We start from the raw sequence: 18514 nt of genomic DNA, 5'->3' as shown, positions 1-18514 counted from the left end.
ACTATATATAGGTATAAATATGAAAAAGAGTACTGTCATACTCTGAATAATGGTATTGTTGTGGATATCATCCGCCATCAGCATTTCTCTATACAGCATGGCTCATTGCTGTTTCAAACCACAACAAAGGTCTTTATGAAGTTCATCAAGGAAGAGCCTCGCTCGTTTCCCTTCCCCAGTCCTCTATAAAGTGGATCTGCTTAAACTCTACTCAGAAACGTCAACAGTCACATCAACCAGTAGTTTGAGGCCACACAGTGGCAATGTTATATGGAGCCACGTCCCCACGACACAGTAAGTGAAGCGCGTGTGTGTGTGTGGTAGGAAGGGGACATTCAGTGTTATGCATTTAGCCCTCAAATAATACTCCCCATTGGTTGACTTGTGTCAGACATGATGTAGCTGATGTTATGGAGTGAGATTGAGATTTAAAAAATGGGGGACGGGGCTTCCAGGGACATAAATTAACATAGACAAGCAAAGAGAACGTGAGAAGAATAGAGCAAGCAATAGAAAATTCAGCAATAAAACGTAATAAAGATTAGAAATGGGATGCAAACACTATCAACAAATATATGTGAAGAGAACGAGAGAGAGTGAGAGAGAGAGAGACAGAGCAAGAGTGAAAGGGCTGGGTAGGTCTGGTAGGGTGGAAAGTTGCGGTAGGGCTGGGTAGGTGTGGTGTGGTAGGGTGGAGGGTTGTGGTAGGGCCGGGTAGATGTGGTAGGGTGGAGGGTTGTGGTAGGGCTGGGAAGGTGTGGTAGGGTGGAGGGTTGCGGTAGGTGTGGTGGAGAAGAGGGTTGTGGTAGGGCTGGGTAGGTGAGGTGGAGTGGAGGGTTGTGGTAGGGCTGGGTAGGTGTGGTGGAATTCAGGGCTCTGGTAGGGCTGATAACCCTTAAGCAGGGTTCGTTGTGGATCCAGGACCACGGAACATGAAGGAGGGGTAGAATTTGGGGTCAGAATCATTGTGCTTGTCACTAGTGAGGTTGGTCCAGAAACAAAGCATTACAGCAGAGACATTTGGGGTGTGCTTGAACATCTACATGCAGATACTACAACTGGGATGGGACTCGTGTAGAGGACCTGCCCTAAAATACCTGTTATTGTTTTTTTTTTCATGCTCATTCTTAAATAGACATTGACATATTGTCCACCAATGTATTGATAATTTATCCAAATATAATCAGTGGCCACAGGGGTAAACAGGTGTCCTCATTTTCCCTTGCATTTTTGAAAATGACGACTTTCAGTCTTCATGGACTCAAGGATTTGGCAAAACACCAACACACACTATCCTGAGGGGAGGAGCATCTCTGTGGCGGGGCTTGATGAAGAAACAGAGAGCTTTGATTGGTTGACGACCACTCAGCTCATCCATGCACTGCCAACGCTGGAGACAGACAAGATGCTGCAGCGTTTCTTCACTATCATGTTGATGTAGGCCCTCATGATCTTTGCGACATCCCCAACCTGGAAGGTAAGGGTGGACAGATTAGCAGCACACAGTGATACTCTGCACAGCGAAACTTCTTCAAGCAGCCACAAACTACTGTGAGACCTTACCATGGGAGTCTCGAAGAAGATCTCCCTCTCATCCACAATGATCTTGTAAGTGCAGGGTTGTGGAGCTCCAAAGAAGGTGATCTGTTCATACTGGAAGGTCTCCAGAGGCTTAGGCTCGCCTCTCTTGTACACTGAGACATTGTCAGCACTGACTCCAAGCCACAGCTCATGGGGGTATCCACCCTCTTTACACTGTGGAGAATTAGAGGTAAGAGAGGATATTGAGGACAGAGGTGTTGGACAATTTCTTTCTCTTTCTTTGTAATTTGGATATTGAAGAGGAATCTATTAAACAGTTAGATATGGTTTCACCTCATTCTGTTTTCATCCCCCTCCCTGCTAGAGCCCTATCGCTGACCCCCACTGTTGGTTGATGACACATTTTCCCTGACCTCACCCCCGTCCCTGCCAGATTCCTGTCTCTGACCCGCACTACTGACTGAACAAAGAGTTAATATGATAATTTTTTCAAGATAAGTTTTTCAAGACAATGTTTTCAGATAATTAAGGAGACACTAGGTAAATCTCACCAAATCTAGACGGAACATTGTGAATCAAACCTTTTATCTCTGATCTTTGAGTTTTAACTACATTTTGGTATCAGCGGTCAGGATAGTCTGTTGGCCAGGCTATTTGTGACCCCCGGTCGGAAAGGTTCCGTGTTCAATCCCAAATGTAGTCTACTTGTTGGTGTTCTTGCACAACAGTCAAAACTGTCCTCACCTCCACGTCAAACAAAGTGGAGCCGTAACCGGGCCACTCCTTGATGATGCTCATGTAGTTCAGCATGGCCTGGTGCTGCGGCATGCCCTGAAGACGAGTCCACTTCTCCAGGATGTTGGCCCGAGTGGCCGAGGTCTCCTCCTTCACCCACATCTCCAGCATCTGCTCCTCCTCCACCTGGAACCCAAGCAACACCGTTCAGTCCAAACTCAGGCAGTTAGGGTCATCAATCAGTGTATCAATGAATTAGTCGATCGCTCTGGAAGTCAGTTAAGCTGCTTGTTGTGATGGCATGATGGCAGCTGTATCGGTCAGCAATTTATTTTACTTTATTTGAAAAAGGTGTTTTAATGGGTTTTTACAGATCCATGGTAGGAAATGTTGTGAAGCAACATTTAAGAAGACAGATTTCATTGTTACACCATGTGGGCAATAGAACTACAACAGAGCGCATGGCACATGCCCTGTAAACCTTGACTGGCAAGAGAAAAACACATTCAGTTCCTAGCCGGTTTGAGTACAGCTCGCCCTATATTGCTGAAGCCTTATCTACCACCAAGCACTGCAAACAGTCTCACACAATGGCTTCACTCCAGTCAATGGCTATGTCAAAGCTACATTCATGGGTCAGTATAGCAACGCCCTCTCAGTCTGGTGTCCTGTGAGACAGATAAACATGGTAATACACTCCGTCCTCTGCACCATACCTTCTGTTTCTTCAGCGAGCCCGTCTTGAAGCTCCTCCTCAGTGTGCCGTCCAGGAAGCTGGGGGTCCTGCGTTTCTCAGGAGCCACTCCTCCGGCCCCCTGGATCCCGGCCACCCCCTTCCCATCCCCCACACCTGCCCCTCCGGCCCCCGTGGCCCCCACCCCCGCCCCTGTCCCCTGCTTGGTGGAGTGCATGATGCGATGGCGGAGACGCGCGATTGGATACACGTTGCCCAGGCTCCATCCCGCCCTGCCTGCACCGTCGCTTTGGAGATACTGCAGCCGCAACGCCGCCAGGTTCTGCAGATTCTCCTCAGAGGCCGGGAAATGGCCGCTGATCAAAGACTCATGGGCCTGACAGAGAGACAGGAGGAGTAAGAGAGAGACAGACATGGACCATCCAAAATAGCGCCTAAAAGCTTTTGCTTTTATGACAATACGAAAGCAATACAAAACATTTCGTGTCGTGTTCAGGTGAGCTCACCTGCTCAAACATGAAAGCAAACTCCACTCCTTCTTTAGGCATGCTCTCTACATCCAGGAAGCAATACAGCTTGAAGTAGAGTCTCCACTCTCCTTCCTCATCTTCCTCTTCACTTCCTGCCAGTCTAAAAATAGGACAAAAACACTGTTGTTAAAGGTTATGAAATGATATCAATCAATAAGCAAAACAGGCATGCAAATAGGATTTAAAGAAATCGGGATGTGGTATCATTGGCCCCGTCCCAATACCTCCCCTAACCCTAGATTTTCGCCCTAACTCTAGATTTTGCGCATTCTCGTGTAGGGGTAGGGTGTCCCATTACTGTAGGGAGAAAGGGGGAGTGCTATTTTGCCCTTATAATCAACCCTCAAAACGTAGTGAGGTCCGATGCAGGCTTAAAACGAAGTGGAAGGTTTAAGGGGGGAGAAATGGGACAGGGCCATTGTGTCTAACCAGAAGCATGAGTAACAACTGATAATAAAAGGGTTATTTGAGCCTGTACTTTTCAAACTTTGCTAGGACATCCGCGACAATGACCCTGCTCTCCAGAGCTCGGTCGGTGCACTGGTTGTGTTCAAACAGGGAGAAGAGGTTTCTGCTTTCCTCTATGGCAAGGCCACGGATCAGCTTTTCCACCACCTAAACACAGACGAGAAACTCTTATCCAATGGGCAACTTAAAAAGGTCAAATATAACAACATGACATTTTCCTGGTGTGTGTGTGTGTATGTGTTTCTGTGTGCATCTGTGTATGTGTGTGTGTGTGTTTGTGTGTGTGTGTGTGTGTGTGTGTACATGTCCATGTGTGCGTGTCTGTGTGCATGTCCATGTGTGTGTGTGTGTGTGTGTGTGTGTGTGTGTATGTGTGTGTGTGCATGCGTGTTGATGTGTTTTATGTATGTGTGCGCACCTGTCCAGCTGTTGTGTGTGAGTTAATGGAGATCTTGCAGGAGCCTCCTCCATGGCAGTAGACGGTGGTGCTCATCTCCTGCCTCACCAGCAGGGCGGCGATCTCCTCCTGCGAGGGGACGAACTCACGAGTCTTGGTCTTCTTCAGGGACTCCCCGATGAAAGTAGCGTAGCGCTCAATCTCAGTGCCTGGGTAACGCTCACGTACCCTGAATAATCAACCCAAATATTCAGAAGGTTAAATGGACTATGTGTAGGATTTTGTGGCAATCTCTATTCATGTGAATAAATGTCTGTTAATTCACTATCAATAGCAGAATGAGTTAACACAGTGGTGATTGGGCTGATGGCCCACTGATCAAAGCCTTTGCTTTTGCATTATTATGAATGTTATAAAGTGGGTGTCATTGGAGACACTGTTTGGTTCTCTGCCAAAAATGACCGCTGTCACCAAAGGGAACAAAACGAAAATCTTCGAGGTTATCTAATTTAAAAAATGAGACCTACCCCTACACTTTTTTAAAAGTAGGACAGCCTATGGGCTGATTTATATTGTATTAAACATTTTTCCGGAGTCTGATCAAGGATAATGGCTTTCGATGCATGGCATTCAGGATCATCTAAGGGTTAGGCCTCATGCTCAAGGTAGTGTGGGCTACAGGTATACTGCTGACCTAGTGTTGGAACCCAGAACCTTTGGGCTGTAAATCAAACACCTAACACCTAGGCAATCTGGCCTCATAATATTACACATGCTCACATGTACCTCTTTAGGTGGAAGCGCAGGTATCTGAGAATGGCTCGGCTGGGCAAGAAGGTGCAGCTCATGCAGGTGAGAAGATGCCAGTGTGCCCTATTGGCTTGGATGTTATCCTGAGGCACGTGATTGGTCTGCTTGATCACCTGTGCATACACCTTGAAAAGAAAAATAGCTGTTAGAGAGCCAGTGAACCAAAAACCTTTTTTTCTTTGCGGTAAACTTGGTAATATGTCGTATATGGTCATCAACATAGTAATCTATGCCATTTTAACAGTGTTACTGAAATAATTTGGAATAACTAGAACTCTCAGCCCGAAACATATTTTTTTTGGTTTTTTTTGTTGTTTTTGTTATCATAATTTTCAAATTCCAGCTGAAACAGTCACTCAGACACTAAGTATTCATCAATAAAAAAATTAAAATCAATAACAATAATGGCATGGGATTTTTACAATTTGATAATCAACATTCATATTTTAAACAATGGTTGATAGGGAAGATGATGGTTTATTTTGTATAGTCTGACAAATATTTAACATACATAAGTAAAATCAACAGGATCTTTTAAATTTGTAGGACAAACAATTGCATTACCTCATCGGTGAGTGGCCGCAGGTCCTGGCAGGTCTGCAGGATGCCCTGGATGATGGGCACCGTGTCCCCCAGGGTCTCCATCTCCTGCAGGGAGTTGAACACCCGCACCGCCTCGTCCTGGAGGCTGGCGTAACCCTGCTTCCTCTGGACTGCACAACCCAATACAACAAACACACACACACACACACACGTTTTGCTTTGTTTTTAAGAGAGGAAAATAACAACAAATGATAATGCCATTGATCTACATTTGAGACTTTTACAATAACTAAGCTACGATCTTCACCATTGACTGTCCTTATGTTTAATAGCTGATCAGCAGAGATATGGGGGTGGGGGAGGGTGTACTCACAGATGGGGACCTCGCCGTAGGGCAGAGGCAGTAGTGGGGAGTGCAGGGGGTGCTGGGTGTATCTCAGGATGGGGTTCCTCCGGTACATCTGCTCAACCAGATCTTGGTTCACACTGTTTTCCTGAAAGCACACAAATTCAAAATCATTTGATATTTGTTTCTATATTATTATGAAATGTGTACATTATTTAACATACTAACGAGTTTGCGTAAGTCAGTGAGTGTGTGCATGTATGTGTGTGTTTGTGTGTGAGTGTGTGTGTATGTATGGGTGTGTATGAGTGAGTGTGTGTGTTCTACATGGGTGCATGTGAATAGGTGATCAGACCAATGTGTGCGTGTGTGAGTGTGTGCTTGCATGTGTGTGTGTGTGTGTGTGTGTGTGTGTGTGTGTGTGTGTGTGTATGTGTGTTTGTGTTTATTATGTGCGTGCACTGTTTAAATATTTGCGTGTCTGTGGTACCCTGATGTCTCTGATGAGCTGCAGCGTGGGGGTCTCTATGGGGGTCTTGCTGTCTATGACTCCCTGTAGGGCTGCTGTCCATCTGATGGCATCGTTCAAAATCTTGGTGTACAGGCGGTACGAGTGCTTCCTGCCGTGCACGACGATGTTCCAGTAGCCTGCACACACACAGACACACACCAATACTTATCTCGTTCACCTGCTTCATTGAATCCATAATATCATCATTTAATAAATAATATAATAACACATTTATATTTGTAAAAACAAAATATACATATAAAATGAATCCTTTTTATGTATATATATATATGTGTGTGTGTTTGTGTGAGGGTGTCTTCCCCTCCTCTCTCTCTGTCTTCACCTACATGTCTCTCTTTCCCCATCCCTTTCTTTCCTTTCTCTCTATCTCTCCCCCTGTGTCTCCTTTTCTCTGCATCCACCTGTCTCTCTCTATGTTCCTCTCTCTCTCTCTGCACTCACCTGTCTCTCTCTATGTCCCTCTCTCTGCACCAACCTGTCTCTCTCTCTATGTCCCTCTCTCTGGACCCACCTGTCTCTCTCTATGTCCCTCTCTCTCTGCACCCACCTGTCTCTCTCTATGTCCCTCTCTCTGCACCCAACTGTCTCTCTCTGTCCCTCTCTCTGCACCCACCTGTCTCTCTCTATGTCCCTCTCTCTGCACCCACCTGTCTCTCTCTATGTCCCTCTCTCTGCACCCACCTGTCTCTCTCTATGTCCCTCTCTCTCTCTCTGCACTCACCTGTCTCTCTCTATGTCCCTCTCTCTGCACCAACCTGTCTCTCTCTCTCTATGTCCCTCTCTCTGGACCCACCTGTCTCTCTCTATGTCCCTCTCTCTGCACCCACCTGTCTCTCGGTGTACTCTCTCGTCCGGCTGTACGACGGAGCAGAGGGAGTTCAGCACCAGGGTTCCCATCTTGGAGGAGTTGCGTTCGGAGCTCTTGTAGTAGTCCAGGGAGTTGTGGGTAAGCACGAACCAGCGCTTCTTCAGCTTCAGGGAGGTGCTCTTGGCGTTTGTCTTCATCTCCTTCTGCAGCCAACCTGCAGGGTAAGGGGTGGATAGGATGAGTTTCAAGTTTACTTAACTTAATTTTCCAGTTTGACTTTATGTATGTAGTGCCTTAAAGTGATCTACAAATAATTTCAGTCTATTATAAGGATGTAATCAAATGAAGCAATAAGGTTATAAGGTTGAAATTCCCATTTTGTCCAATAGAGTGTGGCAATTCTCTTTGTATAATAATCCAATGCCATGATTCTGCTGTTATATATATACCATAAGGGCTCCTTCATTGGTTTATAAACAACTCAAACACTGAAAACCTCTCAAGGTAAAGAACAATTGTGTGAATTGATATTGTGCTTATTTGTAGCCAATGCGAAAACACACATTATTAAATTTACACACACACACACACAGAAACACACACACACTCACACATAAAGACACACACACACAAACACACACACACACACAAATACACTCACACACACACATGTACACTGCGGTGGCGGTGTCAGCCATGCAAGACAAGCCATGGTCTTTTTTTTACAAACTGTTTTAAACCCAGAGACCCAAAGATCTCCTCCCTACCCCGGACCAGGAACTCCTGGCCGTCGACCTTGGCATCTCCTTTGGGTTTCTGCAGCAGGCTGATCCAGTGGTGCATCTCCTCGGCTGTGTCCGTGTTGCAGTGGATCACGCGGTTGGCAGTGATGATCACAAAGGAGTTTGGCCTATGGACGATAAAACACAAGGCCTGGCTGTTAGCGCGCTTCTTACATTCGTACATTACTGTACCCAATGACTTCCCCAATGCGGTGTTATTCATTTTCTAAAATGTTGCTGTACCGATCAGGGTTGTCCGACGCACACACAGAGTCCACCAGCCCTACGTCAAGGGTGCCCTAGAAGAAGAATGCGAGTGCACGTAATTAACATGTGTACTGTCTAGATGACATGGGAAGTATAACATCATACAGTATCAGACAATATAACTTGCTGTGCAGTTAAAGACACTGCCTGACATAGCTGATAAGTAATTCATGCATGCATGATATTGATGATGTAGTAAACATGTTAATAAGGATTAATATGAACAAAATATGCAAAGATATATGTGAAATCTAAATATGTATATAAATATCATGTAAAAGTATAACTAGAAGCTCTGATGTGTTTACTGTTTTGAAGGTGGAACGACGGTGAGATACTGACCACAGCATTCTTGGGGTTGGCTTGCTCATGGGACATGTCAAGCAGCTGCTCTGGAGTGCACACCCGCACCTTACTGAGCACATTGAACCACCCACTGCAGAGAGAGAGACAGAGGCAGAGAGAGATAGAGAGAGAGACAGAGACAGAGACAGAGAGAGAGTGACAAAGAGACAGAGAGAGAGTGACAAAGAGACAGAGAGAGATAGAGAGAGAGAGACAGAGAGAGAGAGAGAGAGAGAGAGAGAGAGAGAGAGAGACAGACAGAGAGTGTGTGCAAAATAATGAGTTAGATTGAGTTATTTGTGGGTGTAAAGTGAAGTCATGTAGAAGTATCAACAGTTCTCTCTCCACACCTGGCGTCCTCTGGGGACTCCGCAAACACCTGGTAGGTCCGCTCCTCCGTCACGATGTTCAGCGCGTTCTCCTTCTCGTGGTTGTCCACGATCTCCCTGTTAAACCACGGGGGTCACTGCTCATCAGCTGGGGCGGATACATTTTATTGCAATACAGAACATATGTACTTAAAAGTGTATGACAACGTAGGGTCTGAAATATTAACCTTTTTCATTGTTAGGTAATATATCATATGGCATTTTGGCCCTGTCCCATTTCTCCCCCCTTAAAACTTCCACTTGGTTTGGAGTGCCCTCAACAGTTTTAAGCCTGCATCGGACCTCACTACATTTTGAGGTTTGATTATAAGAGCAAAATAGCACGCCCCCTTGCTCCCTATAGTAATGGGACACCCTACCCCTACATGAGAATGTGCAAAATCTAGGGTTAGGGCAAAAATCTAGGGTTAGAGGAGGTATTGGGACGGGGCCAATTGTATCTTATTCATAAGAAGGGTCTTACTTTGCAGCCCGAATGTCGATGGTCCCCTTCAGCTTCTCCTCGCTGTCATTCTCAAAGTACATCAGCTTGCTGTCCCTCAGTACGAACCAGCGCATCTTCCAGTTCCTGGGACAGAAGCAGAAGTTGTTACAACCATTCAATGGATCATCACAAGGGGTTCCTGTGAGGTAGGACATCTCACACACACACAGATTGAAATAATTTAAATGCAATGTCATTGTTCGTTGCTTGTCTTTGTGAATACTTTTAATAATTGTTAACAAAGTAGAGGAAGGTCAAGAAGAAAAAACCTCAGGGCTGGAGTCGGGGTCTACTGTCCTGCTCAAAGGCACTTTGGTGAAGATTGACCCACATTGACTGCATGGAGGAATTGTTATGGGAATAAGGCTATCACCATGCGTGCGACTTGATGCTTGTTTATTGTAAACCATTCAAACTATACTACTAACAACAAGCCATGTTTGGTTGCCTCAGGCATACCTTTATGACCACACACACAAACACCAACTTTTTAATGAGTTTGTTTTCCAAGACAAAAAAACAAATCGGCCTGAAGCGCTCATGGCCCAAATGTATTCATTCCTCAACACAAAAATGAAAGAAACTGAAAAAGTGCGAAAGAAGATTGTTCTTTGATGTTTTCCATCAAAGGTGCTGTAGGTGAGTTTGAAGAGCTGTTTTTTGAATGTCATCTTATTACAAATGGCTTAGCCACGTGTCAGCTATAGGTGACAGAATTATTTTTGGGGTTGACTGCTCCTGCCTCTGTATAAGCCAATTTAGATTTTTTTGGGGTTGTTCAGTTTCATAATCTTGCTCCCTTCTGATCTCTTTATAACTCTGGAATCTCCACTACAGCACAACAAACCAAAACAACCGAGCATGCAGCGTTGGACTTGGCATGCTGGCTGTGGCCAGTAACTACTACAACAACCTGCGTGAGAGGGTGGACAGGCCTCCACCCTTCTTGTACAGCCAGCCGGACTTCAGGGACTCCTGCTTGGAGCGGAACCACATGAAGGTCTCGTCCTTCAGCACACACCAGCGCCTCCTCCAGGGGATCATCAGACCGGCTGGGGAGGAAGAGGAAGAGGAGGCTCTGCAAGTGGGTCTACCTTCTCGCGTTTGTTTACAAGGAACAATCTGTGGCTACAAACAGCATCTTATCTCGTCAAGACTACATTCACCATTGTTGTTGTTGTTTTCTGCAATTCATTTATAATTGATAACCCGACACCTTTTGCCTTTTTTTGTTCCTTTTCTCCTGTCCCCATTGGTCTTTGGGGGGTTTTCATTGGCCCTTATGAGGTCTTTCACCTAGGCAGCACTGTTAAAGTCTAAACTTATGGGACACCGGTGACACCGGTGACACAGGACAAACAGAGGATGCAGGACGGGTTACCCTTCATGTAGAGGTAGCTGTGGAAGTAGGGCGGTCCGTTCCCGTTGAGTATGCTGACTCGGTGGCCGACGCCCACCTCCTCATCTGTGTCTAGTATGCCGTCGTGCTCATCATCGCTGTCCCCGTACTGAAGGGAACAAAGACCCGGAGCCTTGTTTTTATTTCATTATGTGAAATAAAGAGAAAAGCATGATAGTTCATTTCCAATTAAGGTTTTAAAAATATTTTTCCTTGTTCAAACCCTCAACCCTTTTTAAGCAATCATACAATCATAACAAACAGATAACCACAAGATAGAATACCACAAACATTTCTGACAACACATCTACATTAGCGATATGACTCCGTGCATGTCCGTGCGCGTGTGTGAGGTAGATGCGTGTGTGTGTGTGTGTGTGCGAGGTAGATGTGCGTGTGTGTGTGTGTGTGTGAAGTAGATGCGTTTGTGTGTGTGAGGTAGATGTGTGCACGCTTGTGAGGTCGACGCGTGTTTGTATGTGTGTGTGTGTGTGTGTGTGCGAGGAAGATGCACGCGTGTGTGTGTGTGTGTGCGCGTTCTCACCGAGTCGGAGCTGCCGCGGTGCGACTCGGCGCTGGCGTTGGTGCACGTCGACTTCCTGGGGTGCTCCTCGTCCGTCGGGGCCGCGCTGCCACGGTTGCTCCCGGACACGGAGCTGTCGTCGCCGGCGTTCACCGAGCCGTCCTCCTCCTCCTGGTCGTAGTCCGACTCGGTGTCGGCGGGCATGCTGTAGATAGGCTCCTCCCCGTCGCCCAGGCTCTCCGCCATGCTCACCTTCCTCCCCTCTTCCGCCTTCCCCGCCTCTTTCTTCTCGCCGTCCCCCTTGCTCGGGGCCGCTGACGTCGGGGGTAGAGGAGGAGGAGGTGGAGGAGGAGGAGGAGGTGGTGGTGGAGGTGCGGGAACGCCCGATCCGTCTCCCGGGGGTGGGAGCGCGGGCGGGGGAGGGGGGACGCCGGCCGGGGGAGGGGCCGCCACGCCGTCTGCGGCGGGAGGCGGAGCGGAGGCGAGGGTTCCCTCGGCGAAAGCAGGCGGAGGAGGGGGAAGCTGGGCGAGGATCTCCACGTCCAGGGGGGCGTCGCTCTCGGCCGGAGGGGGGAAATCTGGGAGGGGGATGCACTCCTCCTCGGCGTGGAACCCCTCGTCCACTTCCTCCTCTTTGGGCGTGGCCGTGGCGGCGGCGGCCGTCCCCCCTGGCGCCGGCTTCACCTGCGGGACACGTGGATCAGTCAGAGATGTATTCCAAAGATACTATTCCAAAGAAATAAGTTGTTCACATACAGTAAGTCATTGTATGATATGTGCTTCTTTATAAACCATGACATCACCAAGAGTATGTCCCCGAAGAGTGTGACAGACAGACACGAGCATTGTATGTAGTATGTCTGCTGTTATGCCTCCTCTTCTGCAACTAGAAGGATATTTGATTGGCTTATATCAGTGATAAGCTATTGAATTTAACAAGACTCTAGAGACAGACAGACAGACCAACAGACAGACAGTCAATCAGCCAGCCATCTAGCCAGCCATCTAGCCAGACAGACAGACAGACAGACAGTCAATCAGCCAGCCATCTAGCCAGCCAGACAGACAGAAGGACCGACAGACAGACGGACCGACGGACGGATCACCTCTGCATCGGGCGCCTTGGGCTCGGCGTCCACCAGGGCGGCGTCCAGACCCCCGAAGTTGAGCAGGTCAATGAGCTCGGTGGCCTTGCGGGACGCCTCCTTCTTCATGCGCTTGATCTCGGCGTCGCGGCGCGTCTGCAGCTCCTGCTTGGAGGACTCGCACAGCTGGGACACGCCGTCCTCCCTCTTCCTCTGCAGCCGCTCGATCTCCCGCTCCAGCTTCAGGATCTCCTCCATCTGCCGGGTCTCCACCTGAGGAGGGAGGTTCATAAACACCTCAACACTGAAAACCTCTCAAGGTCAAGAACAATTGTGTGAATTGATATTGTGCTTATTTGTAGCCAATGTGAAAAACATACACATACTTATTTAATTTACGACACACACACACACACACACACACACTCATGCACACACACTCACGCACACACTCACACACACACACACACACACAGTAAGGACGCTTTCTGTGTCAAAGGGGAAGGAAATAGAGCTGCTTAGAGACACATCTTATACTGGGAGGGATGAGCGAAGTAACGCATAAAGAGGTCTAAAATTATTACATTTTTTGGAAATCGCACAAAAATCGTACACTAAACCATCAGGGAGTTTATATTATAATAATAGTGTGTGTGTGTGTGTGTGTGTTTGCTGGCCTTTAAAACAGCAGGCGTGCTTGTTTGGGTTTTATTATGTGAATGTAAATTGAATCTATGTAGCTTTATGTAGCTTCATGTAGCTTTATCTACAGCTTAAGCAACACACTCACATCTGGCTTTTCCTTTTCCTCTTCATTCTCTGCTCCTTTTCCAGCCACCTCCTGCTTCTTCTCTTCTCCCCCGCCTCCTCCTCCTCCTTCTCCTCCGTCCGTCTTTGCCTCGGGCTGCTCCTTCTTCCTCGTCTTCTCCTCCTCCTCTCTCTTCAGCCTCTTCCTCTCCTCCCTGATCTTGCGGACTCGGCTGCGGGCCACCTGCCCCCTCCGGTGCCTCTGGAGCACCAGCGCCGCCCTGCGCTGCCTGAGGAACCTCCGGCGCAGGATGTGCTTGCGGAAGTGCTTCTGTAGCGTGACCACGCTGCTTCGGACCTGCTTGTAGTGCTTCCTGTCGACAGGCGGGAAAAAAAGGGGGTCACGCTAAATTCTGAGATCGAGCCGAGCAACGGAGCTGTCTGACGTCGGTGAGGGTGAGGTTGAGGGTGAGGTTTTTTCCCCCCATTTTTTTATTTTTTAAGTTGTACATCGTGCGTACAGGTTCATCAACATGAACATTTAGATCTCAAATGTATCTTTGGGATTCTGATGCTTACTTTTCGTTAAATAAATGAATACGTTTATCAATTTGATGTTCTTGTAGTGTCGCCTCACATGTTAAAGGTCCAATATTGTACCACCAGGTGTGAATGTGATTATCCAGGCCCACTTGTGATGTCAGAAGAGGCAGATTTTCAAAACGGATTGTAATGGCTAATCACACTCAAACCTGGTGGTATAATATGGGACCTTTGAGCATTTTGTATTCTGATTAGCAGGACGATTAGCAGTAAACAAGACATTTAGAAAGGAAAGTGTGGCATGAAAGCATTTTTTCTTAATGTTTAAAGCATCTTACCTGGCGGAATAGGCAAGCAGGTGGGCGCGGATCACCATGGCAGCTGCCCGTCGCACCTCATCGCGGTCCTTCTCCAGACGCTGCTCCAAGGACTCCTTCATGAACACCTGAAGATGAAAACACGAGGGGAGGGCGTGGATGATTAAATCTTCACAAAAACAACACTTTCACGTGAAGCATTGGCACATGGATTCATAAATCAAGGGTTAAAGATCATTTAAATGGCCTTATTCACCTAACGGCAAGCATGTTTTCATCTTGGTCATAAATGTTGGCTAACTGAAAGCGGAATTTAACATTCAGTTCCCCCGACCAGCTCGCGTTTGGAACCAAGATGGCTGCTCGGTGAAGCAGGCCGATGGCAGCTACTTTGTACATTCTTACTTTGGTTTTGCCGATCTGCCACTCTTTCTTAGTCTTGTCATATTTGGTCAGAAGGTCCATGTTTTTTTTCTTATCATCTCCGACCGTGGACACCTTGGCCTTGGATATGATCTTATACCTGGGAGACCGGAGAAGTAGTTATGCATGTGCACACACGTGAGGAGAAAGAGAGAAATGATGCGTAGGATGGTTGGGAATACACACCGTGAGAGGAAGTCTACAAACGTCCTGCGAACAGGGAATCCAGCGCGACGGATCTTCACCGTCTCCAACATCCCAGAATATCTCAACTGATTTATGACGACTTCCGGGTCAAAAATGGTTGGATTCTTTTTGAATGAAAACAATACAAAAATAAGAGAATTTACATCGATTTTAAAATATCCCATTCCCAATCCATTGGTAATTGGACCCACCTTCTCCATGTTGGGTTTGATGCAGCGGATGAAGAAAGGGTTGGACACACTCAAAGTCCCCATGAGAGAATGGAGGGAGTCCTGGAGAGAACAAGAAACAAGAACATCCTTCAGTTATTCATTAACGTAGCAAAACATAACAATCCTCTTCTCCATCATCATTCTTGTCAGAGTTTATCCCCATGGTTACATCGACTGTCTATAACCTCAACGTTGCTCGGTGCTTTATTATCATGCATCTTTTGTGCTCAAAAATCTGACATTTTATTGATTGTATTTATAGATTTTCATTGTATTCGTTTTCCATCCAAATCACAAAACGGAAACATGATTGAAAAAAGGGGGCGTTCTTTGTCAAGTGATTGTCATGCTAAGTGTGTGGGCACCTGGTTGAGTGATTGAGTGTGTGTATGTGTGTGTGTGTGTGTGTGTGGGTGCATGGGTATGTGTGTGTGTGTGTGTGTGTGTGTGTGTGTGTGTGTGTGTGTGTGTGTGTGTGTGTGTGTGTGTATGTGTGTGTGTGTGTGTTCTCGCATGCATTTGGGTGTGGTCTGACCCTGAACTGGGAGCTGACTGTTGGCTTGCGTCTGGCTGTGCCCATCTTCAGAGTCTCCTCGTTGTTTCTGCTGCCCACCTTCTCAAACAGATCGTAGATGAAGTCCAGCCTGGACAGAGAAGGATACCATTACTATTATTTTCCCCAATGTCCTCCGCCTAACTGCAGGCAACCTTGAACAAGACACCTCACCCCTATCTGCTCCTTAATGACATGGACTTTAAGTCACAGTCAGTTACTTTGGGTATATCCAACTGCTGAATGACTAAACAGAATAACTGCAGCCACCAATCCCCTATTCATCCCCACGCATCTTGTCTTTAATCACCAATGTGAGAATGTCTCTAAAGGTAGAGTGTATCTTCACTGATATAGGAATGATTTAATAGCTGTTGACTTTACTATATTTTACTGTACCTGCTGTCTTTGAGCATATTGAGGATGTCGTCTCTGAAAGTGTCTCGGTTCTTCTCCAGGATTCCTCGCACATCATACAGAACCTAACAGATTAACACATAAATACGCTTCACTCATGTTCAGCCCTCAGCCCTCACCCTCACCCTACAGGAATGGAGGTAAGGAGTTTACTAACATGGACTTGAACTCACCTCCCCAGCGTAGTGTTTGATGCCAAACTGATGATCTGCAAGCCGGGGCTTCACGTAGTAGGGATTGGTCTGCAGAAACATAATAACTGTGGTTGAATACTACTACTACTACTAAGGTCATTATATTCTACTACTTCTTACTACTGCTAGTGTGTGTAGTGTAGAGTAATAATATGGCACTATTACTACTATTTCTACTACTACTACTACTCAGTGGCAAGTGGTGACTTTTGACCCCCCCCAATGCAGACTTGTGATAAGCAGTGCCAGATTCTGACTATAACACAAAGAAACGCAAATTCCTAATGCATTGGAATTTTCCTAATTATGTGTTGAAAAGGCATCCTTCTGCCAAACAAGATATTGTATCAGTCACAGCATTGGGTACTGGTGCATGAAACGTATCATAGGAAATGTATATTGCTGAGGCACTAGGGGGCATTGTTGCACTTGTATCACGTGATTAAAAGACTGAGGTGAATTCAGCAAATTTTCCCCCTCCCTCTCACCAAAGCGGGAGATGACAGAGCGCATTGCATGAGATATGCTGAACACCGGGCAGCATTCAGGCAACCTTTCAGCGTAGATTCACATAATAGACATCGAAACCCAGCGGCCCAACTGAAGTCATTGTTGTTAGAAAATGAAACAATCGGAGGAAAAACAACAAATGTTGCAATAAATAAATAACTACTAATACAATAAATAACTACTAATACTAATACTACTACTACTACTACTATTACTATGACTACAAGAGTAATAATAAACTATAATAGACACCTATTGTACTACTACTAATATAAGACTTATATTAATAGCAGATTTGTTTTATAGACTCCCAGGAGGTATTCATTCAAGTACAGCCCCTTGTTAAACTCAATGTTTTCTAGAAAGACAGATAAACATGTGGACCATCTTACAGAGTGTCTGCTGTGCAGCTTCTCCATCAGGGTGAAGTCGGTTCCCTTTGGGAAGCGGCTCTCCTCATTGACCAGAGCCAACATGCCCAGTTTCTAACCGACACACACACACACACACACACACACACACACACACACACACACACACACACACACACACACACAGACACACACAAACTCACACACATTGGGTTATAAGTTCAGCTCAGATAATCAGGTTCATGTGCTATTTTTATTTTTTAACAGAAGCAAATCCAACACACTCATCATCTCTCCGATGAAAATAACACTTTAAGCTAACATAACAGGGATAAAACTGATAAGAGTCTGGCTGTAAAAGCACTTACATTTTCCAAGTGACTTTGGACAATATTGTATTGTTTCCTGTATCCACCCAGGGGACATTTAGCTGATTGGTCTGGACACTCATCTCTACTTTAAATTATAACTTATAAGATATAATGTTTCATGGTATATAAAATAAAACCTTTTCTATGAGGTCGAGGCACTCTGCATTGTCCATCCAGTCAATGGCGTCCCATTGGACCCCTTCCCTGCGGAACACAAAGAAAGACCAAAGAAATGAAGGATCAAATAAAACATGAACTATTAACAAAAGTAATAGTTCATGTTTTGTGTTGCCTTCATTATTTTGGTTGATCCACAACACGATCCACAGCAACACGCTTAAACAAATATAAATCATACTATAAAACTAACGTTGTAGCCTAGCTTGGTAAGGATAGTTATGACCAGGGTTATATTACACTCAACACATTCTTAGGACATTAACTGACAAAAGGAAGCGAAACATTTTCCCATGTATTATCATGTATCTGTACCTGTTGTACTCCAACTGTTCCAGCGAGAAGATGTGCTTATTGAAGTACTCTTGGAGTTTCTCGTTGGCATAGTTGATGTTGAACTGTTCGAACCGATTTACCTTGAGGGAGATAAAACACACACACACACACGCACACGCACACACACACACACACACACGTTAAGTGTTTGAACATGTGCTACCATCATGTCTGCTGTGCTCAACAGATGTGTCTACGCATTCACCGTGCAAAGTTCTGACCTCAAAATTCTCGAAGCCAAAGATGTCGAGGATACCAATGGATTTGAAGTTCTCTTTCCCTTTGACCTTCTGATTGATTTTGCGGACAATCCAGGAGAAGCACTGTGCGTACAGCGCCATGGCAACCGAATCCCGGGAATCCACCGCCTGAGGAGAGGAGAAGCGAGCAGTCATTTTCACTGTATTAGCTGGAAATCAAACACTTTGAGACTTGAAAAAAATTAATTTGGGTTGAG

The 18514-nt window shown here is 46.0% G+C and overlaps 1 protein-coding gene across 1 annotated transcript in view; it reads right to left on the bottom strand.

The window, feature by feature from the left end:
* Positions 1–1365: 1365 nt before the first annotated feature.
* Positions 1366–18514, bottom strand: part of myo10l1 (myosin X, like 1) — a gene marked incomplete at both ends in the record, with an annotated part of 43271 nt that continues 26122 nt past the window's right edge. Inside the window, 33 exons of the mRNA XM_084482113.1 lie at positions 1366–1470; positions 1564–1755; positions 2287–2463; positions 2994–3347; positions 3478–3601; positions 3980–4116; positions 4388–4595; positions 5153–5301; positions 5741–5889; positions 6093–6213; positions 6556–6713; positions 7425–7619; positions 8173–8315; positions 8431–8486; positions 8797–8890; positions 9150–9245; positions 9652–9756; positions 10586–10724; positions 11054–11180; positions 11616–12278; positions 12701–12952; positions 13488–13800; positions 14308–14414; positions 14692–14809; positions 14896–15020; positions 15108–15188; positions 15664–15772; positions 16081–16163; positions 16272–16340; positions 17195–17287; positions 17682–17748; positions 18037–18137; positions 18279–18425. Coding sequence (XP_084338239.1) covers positions 1366–1470; positions 1564–1755; positions 2287–2463; positions 2994–3347; positions 3478–3601; positions 3980–4116; positions 4388–4595; positions 5153–5301; positions 5741–5889; positions 6093–6213; positions 6556–6713; positions 7425–7619; positions 8173–8315; positions 8431–8486; positions 8797–8890; positions 9150–9245; positions 9652–9756; positions 10586–10724; positions 11054–11180; positions 11616–12278; positions 12701–12952; positions 13488–13800; positions 14308–14414; positions 14692–14809; positions 14896–15020; positions 15108–15188; positions 15664–15772; positions 16081–16163; positions 16272–16340; positions 17195–17287; positions 17682–17748; positions 18037–18137; positions 18279–18425 — 5157 coding nt within the window. The remainder of the gene's footprint in view (positions 1471–1563; positions 1756–2286; positions 2464–2993; positions 3348–3477; positions 3602–3979; positions 4117–4387; positions 4596–5152; positions 5302–5740; positions 5890–6092; positions 6214–6555; positions 6714–7424; positions 7620–8172; positions 8316–8430; positions 8487–8796; positions 8891–9149; positions 9246–9651; positions 9757–10585; positions 10725–11053; positions 11181–11615; positions 12279–12700; positions 12953–13487; positions 13801–14307; positions 14415–14691; positions 14810–14895; positions 15021–15107; positions 15189–15663; positions 15773–16080; positions 16164–16271; positions 16341–17194; positions 17288–17681; positions 17749–18036; positions 18138–18278; positions 18426–18514) is intronic.

Source organism: Micromesistius poutassou, assembly GCF_964030765.1.
Source record: "Micromesistius poutassou genome assembly, chromosome: 17".
NCBI classification, from domain to species: Eukaryota; Metazoa; Chordata; class Actinopteri; order Gadiformes; family Gadidae; genus Micromesistius; species Micromesistius poutassou.
This window is presented reverse-complemented; position numbering and strand designations above follow the sequence as displayed.